The sequence below is a fragment of the Cyprinodon variegatus genome, unplaced genomic scaffold (assembly GCF_000732505.1).
Source record: "Cyprinodon variegatus isolate N-32 unplaced genomic scaffold, C_variegatus-1.0 Scaffold40, whole genome shotgun sequence".
NCBI classification, from domain to species: Eukaryota; Metazoa; Chordata; class Actinopteri; order Cyprinodontiformes; family Cyprinodontidae; genus Cyprinodon; species Cyprinodon variegatus.
The window spans coordinates 1,494,094-1,510,538 of record NW_015150493.1 but is presented as its reverse complement, the minus strand read 5'-3'; the positions used below and the strand labels follow the sequence as shown (position 1 = coordinate 1,510,538).

Below are 16,445 nucleotides of genomic sequence, written 5' to 3'. Positions count from 1 at the left end.
CTGACTGTACAGCAAGGATAACTTTATATCAGTTAAAGGCCTATAGAGAGTTCCATAAACTATAAAAGTCTGGATTCACACAACTTTTTCTGAGTCAGAATTCTGAAGATGGAAGGTGGATGAGTCACCAAGGATGACAATAACTCAAGAAAGGCCACCAAAGTATCTGAAGAGTAGCAAATAAGAAAAATATCAGTTCTTCAGTAAATCTATGGATTGAGCTGAAGCTTTGCTTTGTAAGGCAGCAGCCCAGAAAACAAAAGCTGACCGAAATCCCAGTTGAAACGTGCAAACCTGGTGACAAAATGCAGCAAACATCTTACTGCTGTGCATTTCAACAGAGGTGCCTCCAGCAAGTTTGAAGTTATGTTCTATTGAGGAATCGAATGCATCTACAGATAAGATTCTGGGTTGCATGGCTTACTCTGAAATGTGAAGTGTACATTTAATCCAACCAAACCATTTTTATTTTCCTAGAATACCATAAACTCACACTACAGAGCAATTTCTCGTATTATTTTCTAGTCAATTCAATGTTTGCAGAGAAATCCAACATTAACTTCAAACTTTTATCCAAGAGACACTGTACCATCAGAGAATTGGGTTTCTTGAAACTATTTAGTCTGCAGCTTATCAGCCCCGTTTTATTTAACGAGGCTCTTGAATCCTGCCTGACGATTTATCTGAGGAATAAACTATGAAGCAAAGACATGCAGCAGCTCCTCTGTGGAGGGGTAACAGTTGGAACATTTAATTGGAAAGATCAGATCTCATTTTATGGAAAATTAATCCATAAAAAAACAGCGGCCCAATTAAAAGCAGCGTGATTTGTGTGGGCACACTCAGGGAGAGAGTGCAACAAAATTACTGTTTCTGTTTTCCCCTAAAGGTGGTCAACAATTCAAAATGTTCACTCTGATTTAGGCTGTTCAGTTAACTAGTCCTGAGAGCTTAAAAGAGAAACATAAAAGGCTATGATATTTTGTTTTTTTCTTTCTTAACCACCCAGTCTGATTGTCTTTAATGATGTCAATTAACCAGTCTGTTGCCACTGACCCCTAATTACCAGGTAAAAAGCAGAAGATGGAGTATTTCTACAGTGTGTAGTGAGCACAGAGAAATATAAAAGCAAAAAAAGATTTGGTGTTTATTACTAGATATGAACTGAAACTATTGTGTTCATTTTAAGCTGACGAATAATTAAACTAATGGATACTAATTATGCTTGAGTTGTAGCAGGTCTGAGGCAATAACTCATTAATTGGTATGCAATAAAAAGCCATTAAGGAACTTAGCTGAACAAAGTTCTCAATGTCTCTGGTGAGAAAACTTTTTATCATGGTGACAGCAACAATTACTTATGGAGAAAACTAAGTACACTCTTGCTGCTTTCATAGTAGCAGTCACAGTGGGTGAAGCTGATTAAAGTATTTGATTAGTGGATTATCATCAATGTCTAAATAATGGAGCTAGTAGAGCAACTGCTTCCTGCTCTGAAAAGTAGGGGAGCGAGCACTTCTGTGTATTTTGCCTCAGCAATGTCAATTAAATTTATTTCAATTGAAAAATAAAGTATTGTTCCAAAAGGGAAATTAGATGTTGCCATTCTTATTGGTTTTCATTCAGCCACTTGTTGTAGATGTTAATAGTATGTTTGTTGTATGTAGAATTTGCTTCTTCTCCATCTGAGCTTTTTGGAGCTTCAGACAAAGCAAAGCAGGCAGGATATTTATGCACAAGAGAAATAAAACGACTTAATCCTCAGCGCAGTCTGCTTTGTCTGAATGATGGTGTGTTTGTCAAAGCAGATGTTTAAAAGCATCTTCAATTCAAACCCTAAAGTGAGAAGCAAACTTATGCGGGTCCTTATAGCCCCCTTTTTTTGCTTGCTTGCTTAGGTGAACCAATAGGAGTCTCTCTCTGGGATCTCTATGAAGTGGGGTGTCAGAGCCTCAGTTGGTCTTCCGCAACAATGGAACCATCTCCTGTGTCAGGCTAAGGTTGAAGAGGTGCTGTAGAATCCCACATACACTCAGCCTGACACAATCTGGACCTAGAGCCACATTATGGTTCAGTTTTACTAGCCTTCTCTTCAGGGAAAGGTGGGAGGCGTAGAGGTGAAGGGGTTACCAAACGCAGTCTGGCCTCCCTGCAGTCTGATAAATATATAAAGTCTGCTTTTTCTCATCATACTTCTTTTAATGGCAAGCAAAAAAAAAAACAAAAAATAACAAATGAGTATTCGAGTGAAATTTGTATAAGTGAGTCTACCTCTTCCTCACTCTACTCACCCTACACCCAACAGTCTGATTTAGAAAATAAAAAGTCTGCTTTATCACAATATGAACTCTTAGGTCAGTTGGTGAGAGCAATGGACTGGAAGGGTAAAATGAACATCCTGACACTCCATATCTTTTCTAATTCCCCCCCCCCCCCCCTATTTTACAACATAATCAGGTTTACATGATAAGTTTGGTCACCTCTATGATAGCAGGAGTACAGGATGCTCTAGAGTATACAGCCATATTAACACAATGTTAAGGCAGAAGGACATCAGAACTGACCTCTGAGCAGTAACTACAGTTTTTATCAATGTGTGAAGAATTATGAGCTCCTTTTAACACTTTTAACTTGGAGCCCAAGAGTCCAAGAAATATTGGCAGTTTTAATGTCATACCTGGAACATTAGAAAAAGAATCATCAAATGTACCTTGGCACAAACTCCTTCTAGATGAAAACAACATTGAAGCATAAATCTTGCTTAAAAAGTTAATCTTATTGCTAGCAAGACAACAAAAGTAAAAGATAAAGTGGAGATGTAATGCACAAAGCTGTGCATGGGGAAATACTAGCAAAACATACCAGCCTTAAAACCTCAGTAAATCTGGCAAACATTTTGCTGGGAAGCATTTTGTTCATAAATAATAAACATATTCTTACAAGGTCAAATAATAACAACATTAAGAATGAAAGTGTTCTCATAGCTTAGATGAGAACACTTTGCTTAGAATACATAGGTGATGGTACACCCAGTGGAAGAAGGGTTATTGGTCTTGCTCAGGGACCCAGAGTGGCAGTCGGTGGGGGTGCCACTCTTTCTGCTGGTAATTTATGTTAGAAATAGGGACATATTGTCCAGCAACTAGTCTCTCCTCCCAGCAGGGATGACTGGTTTGTTTCTTAACCTTCACTAGACAAGCTCTGTTACAGCATTTATCAGTTGCTTTTACTGTTTAAAACAGTCATACCAGCAGACGATTGCTGCTACTAGAACCTCTTCACCTGACCGGGCAATTGACTTGTGTAGGAAGTTGACATAGTCACTTTTACGACATTCTGTCACTTTGGTATTAGTTCCTACAGCACACCTCACATTTCTTTGTTCTTTCTTTACCTGCCATGTCTGTAGCAAAGGGTCTGTCTGGTCTCCAGCCAGTGTACCAGCCAACAACTTTCCCCCCGGACACCAGGGGGCGCTCATATGATCGGCCACCCACAAACCCCACGGGCCAAACAGAAACACCTCGAGTGCTGCGCATCTGTAAGAAGATAGAGAGAGAGAGAAAAAAAAAAGAAGTTGTGATATTTGCTTTTTCAGCATACAGTACCAAAATAAAAAAGGATAGAGAAAAAAAAAAATTAAACTTCCATGCCTTCCTATGGGCTCTTGAACTCTTGAACAGTTAAGAGGACACCAGTTCTTGCAGGTCCTCAATATATTGTAAAGGTTATGTTATAGAGAGGCAAACTTAGCTTAATTCTGAGGTCTCTGCACACAATCCAAGCCAAAGGGATGACAGGCCTTAGAGACATAGAAAACAAACAGTGACAGCGAATATGAAATGAATTGTATGTGCATCCGTTTGCATGAATGATCTTTAATTTAATCTGAAAAAGCTGGAGAGCAGCATGAAGAGACTCTCCTGCAGCAGCAATATGAGACCAAATGAAACTGTACAGTGCAGATCTGCTTTCCATTTGCACAGCGAGTGAATTTGCACACAGCCAGAGGCAGTGTGATGCAAAATGAGACAGGGAGAGAGTGAGAGATACAAATTTGGTGGATGGGTGGTGGGCAAGACTGTTCGGGGACAGAGAACTGTATGTGTGCTGTAACCTATGAGTTCTTGTGTGTGAGATTTTTTTGTTTTGCTTTATTTTCCAGTCCCCGCCGCCTAGAGGTTCAGTCGTTTAGACAATGCATCTCATTTCTCAATCAAACAGCCTCCAGACTCTTTCATAACAAAGAGACAGAACAAAACTACATCACACAGCAGCAATGCATCGCCAAGTAAATAAAGCACAATGTATGGATTATAGCACAGTGTGATCACCAAGGAAAATCCATGATACCTGAAAAATCCTATGAAATCAATGTTGGTACTTATTGAAGAAATATGGATTATGTAACCTAAAAAATATACAAACAGCTCAGGCTTGACCTTTCTCCTTAAAGGGCAGCTATTTCCAAGGTCTCTTTAAAATATGCTCACTCCTGTTTCAATATTCTTCTTAATAATCTATTCACATTATGTTACAACAAGTCCACCTCTGATTGATTGTACAGCTCCTTCTGACAGCTATGATCCAGCTACCAAGCAGAGCTCAGTGTTGCTTCGGTGAGGAGCATTTTCACAGTTTAACAGAATTGATCACTATTTTGGGATTTGGTCTGGATAAAGATTTTGTTTGCACTGATTTTCTTTTTAGATTTAGAGAATTTTGTTTCTTTGTACCTCACACCCTGCACCTGATCTGTGAGTAACTTTCTTTGAGCCTTTCCCCTCATATCAAACTTTGTTCCAAATAAAGGGAACTACCAAGACAGGGAAAAGATCTTAGCTGGAATCTTCCACCAGTACTTACAGATATATTCTTTGAACTGAGGTTTTCTCATCCACAAAGCTATGAGATGGGAATTTAAAAACTGCAGGAGCAGATGTGCAGTTTGGTATGCGAGTGAGACAAAAGCCTGATATTAAGGCACTATCTGGTGTTTATTTCTTTCTCTTATGACAGTTTTTTTTCAAAAGATAACAAATCTGACTGGATTATGCATTTGAATTAATCCTCAGTTTTTCATTCTAATCAGTTTCAGAAAATTCAGTTTAACACCAATTTAGCACCAAATTACAACACATCATGTATTTGAATATCAGCTGGAAAACCCAGCTGGTTGCACTTAGTTACTGACATTGCAGAATTTGCTTCTCCTCTGGTGAGCATGTACTGTATTTAACATTTGCGAGCAGTGTCATTTACTTTGAAGAAATCGCTAAAGGATATTCTAGAAACCTGGTCAATATTGGATTTAAATGACAAGTCTTGTTCAAATATCTATAAGTGCAAGCGCTACCCTGTCTAGGTAAAGTAACTGACTAATCACCTTGTTTTTAGAGAGTCTGGCCCATAGACAGTAACTTCTGTCTTGTCTGAATTCAAAATAACAAAATTTTAACTTATCTTGGTTACATCGACAAGAAATGCCTATAGTCTAACTGGTTAGATTCATCATTATTTATGAAGAGACATAGCTGAGCAACATCAGCATAACAGTAGAAAAGAGTCCTATGCTTTCTGACAAACTCACCAAATGATGGCATATGGATATTAAAGAGAACACTACGATGCACTACGATCTTTGGTCGTAGTGGGGACATGTCAATGCTCGTAGTTGGGTATGTCAATGGTACTGTAGTAGTTCGGCAATTGTTGGTGATAGTTGAGGCATGTCCTTGGGAAGGGTTGTCTGATAATTGCACAGTCAAATTGATGGTAGGTCAGAATAAGGCTTACAAAACTATTCATCCAATCACCCTACTTTTTATTCTCCTTTTTCATTTAATCCTGTTGCAGTTTCCTTCTAACTGGTGCTAAGAGCCCTTAGGAAAAGACACATTCTGAAGACCAAACTCACACCTCACACCTGCTTCTACCAAGCATTTACTAAAATCTTTCTAGGGAGGTATATCTTAATGTGATTACTACTAGCTTTAAATATTGTTTTTATGGATTACCTCTTCTGGTGGATCTTATTTCTAGCATATATGTTTGCTTAATTGCTTCTAAATCCTGGGAAATGTTCAAAAGTCTCACCTTTTTTAATGTAGCAAATTTTGGTTTGATTGATAAGAAAGTGTTCTTCCTTCTGATTGATTTTGAGAGTGACTGGCTTGCAACCTTGATGTAATCTATGTGCCTTTGCTCCCCCATTCTTATTTTTTTTTTTTTTTACAGAGATTGATGGCAGCCCTGTAAGTTCCATGCCTCCATTCAGGTCAATGAAAGGTTAAAGCATTACTGTCACATATTCTAAATCTGCAGTTGACAGGCTAATCAAACAATTTGTGCCTCCAGGAAAGTACCTACTAAGCTGTGTGATACTGAACTGAGCAGCTCAGTATCAGAATGAAAACATTCGTCAGAGGTGTCAAAGAAGCTGTCAAAGACTTAGTTTCATGCTGTTTCTGGTATAAAACATCCGTTAATTCGTATATATTATTTAATCAGCTTATTAGTAGTACTTAAATCTAAACCAGCATTCCTCCAGTAGTTCATTTTTTTTCAGGCTTCCCAGTTCCTCAGCAAATAAGTAAATAGAAGGAAGTGTAAAGAAATATTGACTGGTCCACTTAAAATGCCAAAGGAATTTTAAAGAATGTGTTCATTTAAATATAAAAAATAAAGGGTTTTAACACTCAGGGGTACGATGTGGTCTGACTTTAATATACCCTCATTGTGGACATAAATATTACATGAATTTTATGTTTTAATTATTTATTTAAAGCATTTCTTTTCCAGGGTTAAATGAACCTACAACTAGAAATATTCTTAAGAACAAGACTTAAGTGTTTTTCGTTTTTACAAAGGTTTACTTTAACCTGCTGAAACAAAGAACGGTTAATTACTCGGTCTGATAATCATGAGTGTCTGCAGTTGGTATTTTCTCTGTAGTAGGCAGGCCCAGAGAGGCTAATCGGGAGGACCTGAACCATTCTTACTTTCGGGCCTCAAGGACTGTTGATTTAATTTTTTTCATTTTTTTTTTTTAATGCCGTTATTCAGCCCTAAGTGCATAACTTGCTCTGCTACCACCATCCCTGGACTGCCCACACCTATGGTGGCAGCTTTTTTCCCTCCCTGCACATCTTGATGTAACACAACACTTGGTTCGTCATTCGTGTCTGAAAGTTGGAGAGTAAAAGAAGCAAGGACGGAGCAGAGAAAACCAAAATGAAAGAGGAAAATTCTGAAAATAGTCAATGATAAATGTACAAAAATTGGCAGCTTTTTTAGTAAAACAAGCTAGAGGTCTGAAACTTTGAAAGCCGTCGATAAAATGGGTAAGGCAGGTGAACTTTGCCTGCAGACCACTGAACACATTAATTATCAAGCCATTGCATCATGTGGTGTTGTTGCGCATAATTTAATGTTATATAGTTTGAATAATAACATGATGCAACGACACATAAATGGCACATAAATCTTTACATTTACCACAAACGGGCAGAATCCTGTAAGAGACTCACTGAAGGACATAAAATGCATGTGGTGGCTAAAGTCACTGTAGGATAATTGAAGAAGTATTAACAGGAAAAATTGAATTGAACGATTTCAAACTTTTACATAAAATTCTTGATTTTTAAAACATTGTTAAAGCTCTAGGTTTTATATTGCTCCAACATTATATTGGAAGCCCACAAGGAACAGAGATGTTTCATCCTGGTGGGTATATACAAGCTCCTGATTAGACTGAGGAAGATTCCTGCATATAACACACAGTTACTGTCATGTTTACTCTTTGCATCTCTGAAATCAGTGAATACCTGCGTTAGAAAGGAGTCATTAACCCAAGAGAAAGTTTCACTGGCTGCTGACAGCAAACAGCAGGTAGAAAGGCTCTCAGGAGCTGGAAATAGGCCCAATCACTGCTGTGATACAGCCCTGATAAAGACCAGGAAATTGTCAGTTATTTATATCACACTGTCAGAGATGATAACTGTAAGACATTCATCTTCCAAAAAACAACATGATGTGTGGTGACTTTATCTTTACATTTTAACATAATGAAAGGAAGTGGATAAATGGAACATTTCATTAGTGTCTGACCTCACTTTCATCTTGTTTTCTTCACCTCCTTTTTCTCTCCAACATTTCCAACTCTCTCAGCCTCCTCTGCTCCGCATTCCGACCCCTTGCTGCTGTTTGGGCCCCAGGGCATCACTGGTAGCTTTGAAGCCTTTTCCCTGCTAATACTGAAGCCCCTTGTGGTTCTTAAATTCCTTCCCCTTGTTCCTCTTTTTGCTGTTGTCTGCTGTACTCTCTCACTTTTAGGTCAATTTTCAAAGATGTCAGCTCCTCTGTCGTTTAAAATCGTTGTTGAAGAGGAGAAAGAACAGCAGAAAGAAAAGGAAGAGGACTACGTGCCAAGCTCATTCCTTGACTACGGTCGTTATTTTGGCTTAACGCTTAAATCCCAGTTTGACTGCTAATGATCTCCTGGTTTGAATTTCTTCTCTTTCAGCCCAGCTCAGTTTGACACAATATTAGAAAGTGTTGGAATGGAGCCGGAGGGTATGCAAACATGCTCCAAATCTCTGACTGGGTTTACACAAATTGTTACTTGGAAACCAGCAGAGGATTTTTGGCTTTGGTTCAGCTTTGACTAGCTTTAAAAAAATTGTATTATCATCATCAAAATAGAATAATTATTCATTTACATTACCGGACAACTTTTTTTCTGAGGAGACCCAACCTAACACTTGCCTTAAAAGAGCATTGTGTAAATCCCCCAAACTTTTTGGAAAACTGACAAGAAAAAGGTGAAAACTTCCAGAGGATGCACATCCTGTTACAATCCGCATAAAACTAAAATAATTAATAGAAGGAAAAATAAACCTACAGCTAAACTCAGAGGTGGCAGTCAGGTGGTTTATTGCTACTGTCATTGGTTTGAGAACAACTTCTCCTTTTTGACGGATAACTCTCTAGCAGATAATAATGAATGAGAGTATTTGCACTTCAGTTTGTGGAATTACAGTTGTTGAGTGGTCTGTTCATTGTCTGGACTAAGATTTGATGCTTAAACACATGATATGATGCTTAAACAGGCAGAAATAACATCAAGGTTCAAAATATCTAAATGTTCAATGGGCGTTAATGCTGCCAGTAATAAGGATTAGGAGGCAATAGCTTTCCTACAGTCGGTCAGGTATAGGTTGTATTGAAAAATTATGCCATTAAATCATTTTTACAAGAATAAATAATTATTTCCTCTGCATTTTAGATTTACACAGATTATCTTTGTCTGGCTTGACTGAAAATACTTTTTAGTGGACATCTGCTCTCAAATTCAGACTAATTTTATTAAATGTTGTACATCATTGTTTCTCATCCCTAACAGCTTTGATTTATTCATTATTTTTTCATATATGATCTTTTTTTTCCCTGAAGCATCAGCTGATGAGTAAGTTTGCTCTCATCTAATTCTAGCTCTTAAGTATAGTTGCTTAACATGAGCCTTCTCAGATAAAGCTTATTCCTCTGATCCATCTTTGTCTTCTCTTTCTGTTCCCAACCTTTGTTTGCAGCATGCAACATGCTAGGAAAGGAAAACTGTAACTTTGTTAGATAGCCAGTAAATGTGTCTTATATAAATGCCTATGGGCATCACCTGGTTGCATTAAAAAGATAAATAAAAACAGTGGGTGGGAGGTGTCAGAATGCATCTGTGACACCTTTTACCTCTAGCTGCATTATAGCTCATTTACTCATTACTATTGGAAGACATCCAGGCTTCACATGTAGCTATATGATGTTAGAAGATAGAAGCAGTACCATTCAAATCAGAAATATCACGTGAGCATCAACAAAAAATTAAGCCAACTTGGCTGATATTTGTCAACTGATACCAGCATGTAAACATCCTGGTATAGGAAACAGTCAACCAGCGTATCTTGGCTTAGTTACCGGCAACGATTCAATGTCACAATGTTTGCTGGGAGCCAGGCATAGCTGTGGGGTGACAGGGATTCGACAGATGGAACATTATCCCGCTCGTGGCGACTGCATTAACTCATACTGATTTTCATGCTGCCATCTGCAGATTACTGCTGGCAGAAGAAGTTTGCAGCACAAACTCATTACAGCAAGCTTTATCTACACAGAGAAGGTACATGCTGCCATAATGCAATGCTCTGGTGGGAGGAACAAAATAAAAAGGGAGATAAGTAGAGGCCAAGTGTAATAAGGACTACTTTGAATATAAATTAGTCCTTACTGCAGAATGTTGTGAGAGGATGACCATTGAATAATTAGCAAAGTATTTGTTTGTACCCTTAGAAAAGAGGGAGAAATCACCACTTCAGCTATTTTTCTTTTTTAATGCTGTCACGATCTTGGCACTGATGGATGGTTTAATAGCTTATTCCTTTCACCTCTCTAACTCTGCTCGGTTGCTCATTACCGCTTATCTGATCAACCTGCTTCTGCCTGTATTTAAGGTACTTGCATCCAGCTATCAGGCACAGATTATTTTTGTCTTGTTTTTACTGGCCAGTGGTGGGAGAGGTTTTTAGCGTATCATAGTGTTTCTGATTTCCGGATCCTGACCTGGTCTGCCTCTCAACCACTGGGCCTGCCTGTTCCCATCTGAATGGTTTGCCTGAACTGTCTGTAGACTCCTGGAACCCTCAGCCTGTTCTTGTTCTGATCTGTATCCCTGACCAGGCTTTGGACACCTGGACCAGGCACAACTTGTTGGCAGCCCACTGGCTGGATCCTACCTCGTTCTCTGGCAATGGACTGAACTGTTAAACCAGGTTAGTGACTCACATGGATAATCATCCTCCATCAGATTATCATGGTCATTAACCTGTGTTTCTCTTCTGCAGAGTTTCCAATGAGCAACAGTGTAGCCACTACTACCACGGCTCTGTTTGTTTTGAATAAACACTTTGAAATATCCTACAGTCTGCCTTGTTTTGAATACTGGGTTTTTCTTTCCTTTGTCATGACAGATGCATATTACATACTATTTAAAGTGTGACAGAAACAGTGATAAAACATAAGATGTTTTACTTTCATGCGTCACTTTAACATGTCCACCTATATAACTGCATGGAAAACCCAAATACTGTATCAGTCGATTCTACAGTAGCTACTAATTGCATTTGAGCATGTAGACATTTCCCTGCCACATCATGCCTGAGTGTTGTAGATAACCATGTCCATCACCTTTTTTACCACTGTCAACCCATCATCTGTAGTCTTCTTCTAACAGGACAATGTTCCATATCAAAAGCTCAGTTCATCTCCATATGTTGATGAATTCACTGTATTCCAGCAGTCTTGATAGCCTCCAGATCTCAATTTAAACTATCAGCTTTTTTCTTTTTTTTTTAGAAAAGCAGGCAATGCAACTACTCGAACCATATATAATTTTATTAAGCTGATGAATGACACTTTGTCACTGACCTCCCCAAGGCTTATTAAAACAAAATATCTTCTAAATATGGAGCTTTCACAACATTTTTATTCAGTGTAAAATAATTGAATAGAATTGTGCATAAAAGAGGAAGTTAAACTCTTTAAACATCTTTAGATGTTCTCAAGAGATCATGTCTGGGGTAATTTTTCATTACTTCCCTTTTTTAATCAACCATTCCTATCAAGAGACACTTATTTCAACATAGGATTCTCTCCTCTTTAAGTCTGAAAAGTATTTTCCAAAGGGCTAATGCTGAAACTCAATTTGTTTTTTAGGATTAAAGCAGGTTTTTCTTTTGAGTGTGAAAATGATTCATTAAAGCTCTAAAATAAACAACATTTGACCACATGTGACTCGCTCAGTGACTTTAAACAAATGTACTACAAGTAAAAACCTGCTGGACTATTGCGTTTTTTCATTTACATCTTTGGTCACCACTGATGTTTTTTAACCTTTGGGTATGAGTTGTAATTTAGCGCCGCTTTGAACTGCTATCATCTCGGCCAGGACAGCTTTGCAGATGAGATTTTATCTCTCAGAGGGACTGTCCTGGTTAAACAAAAGATCTGTGCCGCAGCAAACACTTTGGCCCTGAGGAAGACCAGCAGAACTGTTGTTGACAATGGCATATATTCAAAATGATTGCCTTTTCCTCCAGGGGTTTGCTATTTAATAACTTCCACATTGTATCCTCACCTGGCAGCTCTGACTGCAGATGTGTGGATGGTTTTTCCCATGCCAAAATCCTAACGAGTAATTTGGCTTCTCAGCTTTCTGGCTGTTGTCCACAATAATGATCATTCCAGTTTTGCACCAGGAGCTGATGATGTCCCATGTGAACCAATGCTGCTATCATCTACAGCTTTTTAATGCTATTTCCTACTTCCAGCTGTAACATTGGCTTAAAGTTTGAATAGTAAAAAAGAAACCTTACAATTTTGAGTGAGAATCCTGTCTTTTAATAGAACAGAGTTTTAAAAAGGAGCAGGAGAAAAATGCATTAAATTAAGAATAACAAAGAAATCAATATATAATAGTCCTACTCACAGAATCCCTTTATATTGTACAAGTTTCCCATTCTCATGGAGGGAGTAAAGAAATAACCCCTTTTGTACAAAAATATCAATTTGAAAGAAAGGCTATTCATGCTCATATTATGGAGAATGATAAAAATCATGAACAATCTTTGTACTTAAAAAACTATATCCAAATATAACTGGGAATTTCTTACAATAATTGTATTTAACATTCATTTGAGGGCAAATAAAAGGATCTGCCAATGGAATGTATATTTTTACTCTTATAATGAGATAAATAAATATTATGCACTTGAGATTATATATTTTTCTAAAATTTGAATTAAAATGGTCTCATTCCACTGGGAAAGTGTCTCAATTACCTGCTTAATAAAAAAAATGCACTTATTTTATGAAAAACCCACTTTTTAATTTTTTTGCAGTGGCACAAAAACATTCATTCATTCATTTAGTGTCGAAACATGATGAGCTCTTCCAAAGTCTGAGAGCTTTAACCTTTGCAGATTATTTCCTAAAGGAATCAAACACTTTAACAGCAGCTCTTTATACAGAGTTTCCTAAACTCTCAATGACACACCCCTCCACCTCTGTGTTGTGAAGCCCCGACACACATACATCTCTTAAATTTAATTTTTTTAAGCTACATTGAGAGTGTAGTGTTTTTATGGTATAAAAAATAAATTATGTGTGAAATAACTTGCAAAGTTATACAAATTTAGTGATAAAAGTCAACTGCAAGTAAATTTATACACTGTGAGATCAATAAAGTCAATAAATCAATGTTTCACTGAATAAGAAGTGCATCTATTCACGGTCAAAGCAACTTCTAGACTCAAACTTACAAATTAATCTGCAAAATGACTTAATGTCAACAAGTTGTTCCTCAATCCATCGTTTTTAATGAGCAGTCAACAGGTTTATGACATAACTCTGACTGGACACTTGGATTTTTTGGTTTATTTTTCAAGCTTACTGTAGTTTATTCAAATCAGTTGGTTTCTGGAAAAAGACCAGTGCTTAAAGCTTAGTCAGTTCATTTTTAAAATGACTGAAGCTTTGAAATGTCTTTTAGAAAAACCTGATATCACCTTGTTTAATGCATTCCTAAACCAGTTATAATCTGGATGTTGAGCCTTGTCCTAATGGAGCTCCCAATTGGACAAATGGGATCAAGCTAATAAATTGAGATTCAAGCTGAGGAATTTAACTAGACTCCTTCTTCTTTCTGTTTTCATAAAAACATCTTAAGTATTTGCACAGCTTTGATAAGATGATGTATAGTTTGAACACTCTTCTTCATAACCCTGGTGTGAATCTTTGTATTTCTTTTCTCACATAAACCCCACACGCCTCCAGCCTGCACACACATCATGCACCATTGCATCAGTTTCATAGCCCTCCCTCAGTCTCCCTAATTTGATTCATTCATTTTCTCCCTGCTCATTTCTCCCCTCTCTGACTCTGATTGCCTGTGCCATGCATATTAAAATCGCAGAGATAAAAATACACTTGATTAAAATCACACCCAGATTCGACCCCCCCCCAAACACTCGTCCCACAGAGAAAACAGCACTGTGACGTCTCTCCCTTTATCTCTCTCTCTCTCTTTCTCCAGGGTAGGAGGGAGAAAAGGAGAACATCCATAATGGGTTTCATAAACTTCATCATTAGGAGTGTCTTTGTGTGTACACACAATTCACTTCTCACCTATCTGTTTCAAGGGAAGGCAGACAGAGCTGATTACCTGACCAAACCAGGGTGTTTCAAGACAGAGTGCCCTGGCTGTGAGTCAAATGAAAAATGCGAATCCTCTCAACTCTGAATTTTTCACCCCAAGCTTTTCCTTTGTTTACTTGTAAATACAAAGCAGGCCTTGACTCACTGAGCCATCAGAGGCTGTAATTTGCCAGGGCTTGGAGGCTGTCATGCACTCAGCTGAGTCTGAAATAGTTTTGTATTCAGATCAAAGATTGTTTGTTATCTCAACGTTATTTCAGCCATTTCTCAATGCATGATGGGTCCTGTCAACGGACCTGGCTGTTCAGCCTGAACTGATGGAGAAGAAAGAAGAAAAGCCTTCAAACATGGGTCAGGGTAAAAGGCAGTCAGATTTTACTAACTTAACTTTCCATCCATGGATTTGAGTAACAAAAGCCAAAAGGTGTTTAATGTAAAATAAACGACCTGTATCCACAGCTTTTATTGTCTAAGAAAAAACGAAATTACATCAGTTGCTCTTAGATCACTTAAAGCTTACTTCCTAACTGGCTGAACAGTTATGCTAACAAGTGACCTTATTCATCATTGATTCATATCTGTGTTCAAAAATCAAGACCTTTGCATATCAGCATGCAAAAGACAACAATCAAGATTTGTGTCAATTTGCTTTTAATGATGGTTTCCTCTAGACTTCTGCATGTCAGCATTGTGAACACAAAGATGTGTTCTGGCATTGAGCAAACCTAGACAGGAAGTGCAGATTAGGTAATACCAAAGGCCATAACCCCTATCAAGAAGTGAAGATGAGCTCCCAAAATGTTTTCAATTTCTTTCTCCGAGTTGCTGATTTACCTGAAGTCATACATTTATTGGTAATATTAATTAATGGATTTTAATTCATCCTGTTAAGTAAATTCTATTGGTTATACTGATTTGATGGTCAAGTCAGTTTTTTTTTCTTCACACTAAGCAGTTTGCTTTTCCTTAAGTTCTTGTCAAAGCAAAACTTGCATGTCCTCTTGCCTCAGCTGCAGATCGTTAAAGCGATTCAAACAAAAGAAAAACATGCAAAAATCTTTATTTGTGTCAAAATCTAGGTTGAGTGGCATGATTACACTCTGAGCTGAACATGTCGAGTAAAATCTTATTCAAAATCATTAAATCTAAAATGTGAAAAAAAAACTAGAGGCATTGAAATGTTGACAGATGATCACCTATTAAACTCTAAATGCCATTTATACTAAGAAGTGACTATAGAGTTTATTTTTCACTGTTAATAACAAAGCATTATGTACCAATACATTTCAATATTTTATGTTTTTTGATAGGTTTGCAGCACTGACTAACAAAAAGATGGAGAACAAATATAAATGCACCAAAAAATAATGCAAGCTTACACATTGGCGTATTAAATTAATAAAGCATATGAATGTTTTAATACAGAGGATAAAAGATGAAAACAAATGCAGAAAGCATTTTTGCCTTTTTGTCACTGTATCATATTATTCCAATTAAATATGCGTTTTTAAATAACCCTTTTTGGAAACCTCCACAGAACAGGCAGATTTTATAGACTGCAGAATTACTTTTAAAGAGGTGAAGGACATTTACTGATCAGGAGATTCCTGAAGGGAACTGATTGCCTTGGATTTTGTGTAAAAGTATTAAAACAGTGAAAGTAAAAAGAGATATATCAGATTTTCATTTGCAAACCAAAACAGTGTGAAATCTGTTACCGTTTTTCACTCAACTTCAGATTTCTGCTTTGCCGTGCCTATTTCTCTGAAATTCAGTATCGATAAAATACATTTAAGTTTTATGTGTGAAAAAGAGTGAGATTTCTATATGATGCAGAAAATGTAAATGTATCACAAAAAAAGGCAGCATTAGAAACACATTTGATGAAACAGTTACACTGAATCCTAAAATCTCTCAGCATGGAGGGTTTTTCACTCAGAGGTTCTCTTTTCTGTTTTATCTCCCTTGAATTACAGCCCATAATTTTTTCCACACCTTTATAATAAATGGTTATATTGGATATGTTCAGCTTTTCATGTCTCTTGGCTTTCTCCAGTTTCAAGCTTCTCCCAATAATAACCATTTATCTATTTCCTACCGCTCACTTAGAGCAGGGGTCGGCAACCTGCGGCGGAATCTTAATGCCCTCCTTGCGGCTGAATATGGTGTGCAGAAGGTCAATT

The 16,445-nt window shown here is 37.5% G+C and overlaps 1 protein-coding gene across 1 annotated transcript in view; it reads right to left on the bottom strand.

Moving 5' to 3' along the window:
* b3gat2 (beta-1,3-glucuronyltransferase 2) overlaps positions 1-16,445 on the bottom strand; it is a 57,822-nt gene that overhangs the window by 24,224 nt on the left and 17,153 nt on the right. The window contains exon 2 of the mRNA XM_015369954.1: positions 3,395-3,539. Within this exon, the coding sequence (XP_015225440.1) occupies positions 3,395-3,539 (145 nt within the window). The remainder of the gene's footprint in view (positions 1-3,394; positions 3,540-16,445) is intronic.